Source organism: Hyposmocoma kahamanoa, unplaced genomic scaffold (genome assembly GCF_003589595.1).
Source record: "Hyposmocoma kahamanoa isolate Upper Pololo Valley unplaced genomic scaffold, ASM358959v1 99879, whole genome shotgun sequence".
In the NCBI taxonomy this organism is placed as follows: Eukaryota; Metazoa; Arthropoda; class Insecta; order Lepidoptera; family Cosmopterigidae; genus Hyposmocoma; species Hyposmocoma kahamanoa.
Window position 1 is genome coordinate 1,503,690 of NW_020656077.1, and position 5,058 is coordinate 1,508,747.

Below are 5,058 nucleotides of genomic sequence, written 5' to 3' on the forward strand. Positions count from 1 at the left end.
GAAATATATGTCCCCTAGTATATCACAGGACTTCCTGTGCCTCGAGTCATTACTAGGTAATTAGCTCAACCTTGTACAATCGCAACGACGGATCACTGACTCCTAAGACACAAGTTTTTCTTAGTTTAGCAGCCAGGGAATCACTTAATTGTAATAAAAATTGTACCTACGCTATGTACCACCAAATGTAATTTTCGTGAATAAAATATTATTATAAAAAAAACACTCTTGGTGATATATCCTGTAAAATACCGATAAGCAGGCAACTTTACGGCGGTGTTCAAGGCTCTGCAGCTTCGCCTCCACTAATTCTGAGTCACCTATAAGCCTCTTGGAACGGTTGTCAATTGAATCCAAAGTGGCCAGTTGATATGTAGCAGAGTCATCCCAAAGGTGGCAGCAGTACTTCATGCACGACCGGACTTGTACTTGGTACAGCTGAGGCAACTGTCCCGGTGTAAAGTAACGCCTCACCCTGGAAAGGATCCCAAGCTTCCTTGCTGCATTTTTGACCATGGATTCAATACATCTGCCGAAGTTCAAATTGGATGACAGGTCCATTCCAAGTAGCTGGAGACAGTCGGTTATCGGTACGGATATATCACGAAAAATAGACACGCCCTTTTGGCATTGCCCTAATCGGAGACTGCCTGGAGTGTCAAATCTAAACGGCTAACCATAGACTCTCGACAAGACTGGATTTTTTCTCCACTGACCCTTGCATTGGTCAAGTGCCTATCTACAACTGTGCTGTCATACCTGGAATTAACATATCATTGATATGCATCAGAAAGAGAGCTGCAGACAGTGCGGAATCCTAAGGAACTCCGGCACCGTGAGGAACCCTGAAGAACTATCGCCGTATGTTCGGAAGAGTAGCCTTCTAAGACCACTCGAATCGAACGTTCGCTCAAGAAATCCGAGATCCAAATGCAAAGGTCAGTGGGCAACCCATAAGAGGGAAGCTTACTTCAAAGGCCTGCGTGCCAGACCCTGTCAAAGGCTTTAGAAATGATCAAAGATACTGCTAGTGCTTCACCTACTTTTCTATAGCCTCGCTCCATATGTGACAGGCATGCACAAGAAGATCCCCAGTAGATCGCCCTCGTCGGAATCCGTACTGGCGATCACTGAGGAGGTCGTTGTTTTCAAGGTACGATAGGAGACGGTTGTTGTGTACTTGTGTACGCGTCCCATAGTCTTGCAGAATATGGAAGTGACTGAGATAGGTCTATATTTGACAGGGTCAGCTCTACTTGTTTGGCATAGGTTGCACGTTTGCAAGTTTTCACGACCTGGGAACTACACCAGTCTTAAGTGAGAGGCGGTACAGACGTGTGAGTTTGATGATAAAAATCCGTGGTAGTGACCTATTTAGATCTTGCGGGTATTTTCGACCTAAGGTGTATGAAATGAACATTGTAAATGATAAATGTATAGGAGACGAAACTATTTTTCCGGATTTAAATCTTTTTGAAAAAACAAATATACGCGATTTAAATCCGGAAACATAGTTTCATTTTCTATGTGTAACAATCGCGAAAACCTAAGAACTCGAAATGATAAATGTATATTTACAAAGACCAACCCATAGAGATTCTTGCTTAATCTTTTCACGGGACTCTGCCTTATGAATGAGTAGTTGAGCTCCTGAAAGAATTACTGCCACCTTACCTCTTTCTGCCGCCAAGCAGTACTGTGAGCGTTTCAAAGTTACTGCGTTCCGGTTTCAAAGGGTAAGGGAGCTGATGAAATTACAGGCACATGAGACTTGTCAACTTATATCTCAGGGTGACAGTGCCCTTCAGATCTTCAGCAGTGGCAGTGATCTTTGTGATTTAAGGCTCCGAGTGGTACTGCAACGGATGGACAGGCATGTCGATTACCATCAGGCGCACGACACTTAGTTTTTATTAAAAAAAAGTTTAATCAATATGACGATCCCAAGTGTAATTTGCTTACTCATAAAATAAATATGATTTGACTTTGACTTTGACTTTGAAGAATGAAGGTGAGAGGAGAGGCCAACGAATCAATGCTGTTGTCAGAATCAAGCGACCGAAGTTCCTCTGCTTCTTCTTATCGTATCGAAGGCATACATTATAATACTTGCCATCGTGGTGAAAGGATTTGCCAATTGGCGTAAGGGATTCGCCGATTGTTGCCTAGGGTGCGCCAGATGTGCGGGAAAGTAATGGTAACGTCATGAAATGGAAATCATTTATTGCTTGATTAATCAGCACATGCATTTTATAATAATAATAAAACTAATAATTATGATAATAATAACAACGAGGATTTGGAACTAAATACATTTATTTCTCTCGTTAGTTTGGGTGTAATTTGTTGTTGTCTATGTGTGTGTCCATGGCACCCGCGAGGGTTTCCCTAGTGCGGGGCTATGTTGAGTGTGTGCGTTATTGTTATTCTTATTATTTTATTTATTTACACATAAAAAACATGTTTTAATGCAGTGTAACATAAACAAATCGTTTTCCTGTACGTTGCTAAATTCGGGGGTGTTAACCTGGCTGCGCTTGTATAAGATTCAGTTGTGTTAATAGAGTGTGTGGTGTAATGAGGATGGTGCGCGGGCGAATGAGAGGACAATTTTATTGTTTGTTTGTAAGCGGATGTGACTGTGTGAATGAAACAATTAAACTGGATGTTCTTTTTGTTTATTGTTAACCAAAAAATACTTTAAGAAGAGACAGTTTCGATAATCCAGTTAGTGTAAGGAGAAACCGCAGCGCTGATCCCGGGGAAGGACCCGTTGGCGCATTGGTGACCCCACGACACCACACCGACAATTATATTATTTCCAGCGCTGTTATAGTACAAAGGACCGCCGGAATCACCTTGGCAAGCATCTTTGCCACCTTCTCCGAGGATACCAGCGCAAATCATGTTCTCGGTGACAATTCCGGGCTGTGGCAGCTCTAAATAGCGGGTTCTGCACCAGTCGTTGTTTACCGTGTAGATGGTAACGTCACGAAGCACAGGAGACGCTGCTCCTTGGAACTATAAGACAAATATTGTTTTCTTAATTAAACTCACATATAATATGTAAATATGCATGTATAAATAATTGGCCAAGAGTCAGTTATTTAGAAAAAAACAGTATAGAAAACAAAGAAGGTACCTGAGTCGCACCCCATCCAGCATGAATAACAGGGGTGCCATCAGGTATCGCGGTATTGGCCGCAATAATCGTTCCTTGCTGCACCACAGGGTTATAGACGAGAGGTGACTCAAGCCGCACCACGGTGATGTCACCGTCTAGACCGCGGCTCGCATTCACTCTGTACGAGGGGTGGTTAAACTCCTGTTGGACGTTCACCACTTGACCACCATTGTTGCGGTAAGTCGTTCCAGCCCTTATACGGCGACGGCTTGGGGCGTATAACCTGACGTATAACAAAATAGCAAGAAATATGTAATAATTACTTATATATTGATACCGCAATAATAAAAATAAGAAATATATCGTCGGCTAAATTTGAAAACCTTACTCTAATAACCTTACTCTTCAAGCGGTAATATCGGGCAGTTAGAGCTAAATATAATTTCTAGACCCTTTGTTAGTAATAAAATAAAGGTATAATCATAGAATGTCATTTAATTATTCTAGTAATAATTTTATTTTTTGGGCCTACTCAAATGTTCACGTTAATGGAGGTTACGAGGTTTAAGAATTTAGCTGACGATGACGATATGAGAAATTCGCCGTCTATAGTCGAGATATACATACGTGCCAGAGAAGCAGTGGGCAGCCGACAAAATGTATGTGGAGGTGAGAATATTACCGGCACAACTCTGCGACCAAAACTCGGTTCCAATCATCAAGTTTTCTGACTGGACTATCGAGGGGTAATATTCGATAGTCGTAGGATCTCCTCCAACTATACGCTGCGGAACTGTCGCAGCGAATACCGCACCTGAAGTACGAAAATGTTATTAAGTTGTATAACAACTATAAGTTGTTCGAAACCGTCATTTATTTATAAAATAAATGACGGTTTCGAAATGAAGGTTTGCAAAAAGATACAAATCAATGTATTAATAATAATAATAATAATAATAATAATCATCATCTCTGTACCAACCACAGCTTAATAACAAAATTTCGGTTTAAAACTAAATTTATATGTATAAGTATTATAATAACAATGTATACTGACGAGTTGCTCAGCGGCATAATATAATATACATGTATACACGTAAATAATTTCATGTTTTATTTGACATAGTATCCAACATAGATTTTTTAAGCTAAGTCGCAGGGCAAAGACATGTGTATAGAATTATCTAATATCGAAAATGTTATCAAGAAAATTAGATCTACAATGCATAATGTACTACACAGTTAGAATTTAATTTAATACATTTATTATTACGCCAATTCAAATTAGAACAATGCAATCAACAAATACGCTTATTGCCCTATGCTGTGGCGAATGTAACTGGATCTTATTCACCCAAAATCACGGCTAGGATCAAATCTTGATACTAATTTCAGTAGATCCATTGCAATAATCAGTAACTACGTTTTTTTTTCTACGGTAACTAAAGTACATGCTTAGAGCAAAACTTACCAGTGAAGAAAACACAAGCCCAAACCACGCGGAAAGCCATTTTGCCGTGCGTCCTATGAATGTAATAGATAGACGGAATCCGTTATTTTTATACACGCATTAATCTCTAACTCTATATCACGTACATTACCGCCCATTGATAATAATTATTATTGCCAATAAAGCACCGACTTAAGTGCTCTAAGTTAGTGACTAGGTATAAATATAAACCTATTTCAGTATTTAATATTTTTGTTTACCTTTGTAGTTATGCAACTTTGCAGAATACGCTAGCTTTACATTCAAATCAACTGTAACAAATGAAACTGTTAGCATAATATTCTGCTGTCCTTATCATAAACAACGTAAACGGCATTTTTAGCAAAATGGAGTTATTAAAATATTAATTGGAATCAACAAAACGAGATCTACAACCCTTTATAATCGGTTTTTTTATACCTTATTTAGTTTCATCAACGTATTT

At 39.4% G+C, this 5,058-nt stretch overlaps 1 protein-coding gene across 1 annotated transcript; it reads right to left on the reverse strand.

Annotated features, from left to right (window-relative positions):
- Positions 1–2,661: 2,661 nt before the first annotated feature.
- On the reverse strand, positions 2,662–4,710 carry LOC113239313 (trypsin, alkaline C-like). The gene is made up of 4 exons (XM_026476232.1): positions 4,596–4,710; positions 3,752–3,938; positions 3,143–3,407; positions 2,662–3,021 (listed from the first exon to the last, which is right to left on the reverse strand). The coding sequence occupies exons 1-4, from the start codon at positions 4,633–4,635 to the stop codon at positions 2,701–2,703; spliced, it is 813 nt and encodes a 270-aa protein (XP_026332017.1). The 5' UTR covers positions 4,636–4,710; the 3' UTR covers positions 2,662–2,700.
- Between the last annotated feature and the right edge of the window lie 348 nt (positions 4,711–5,058).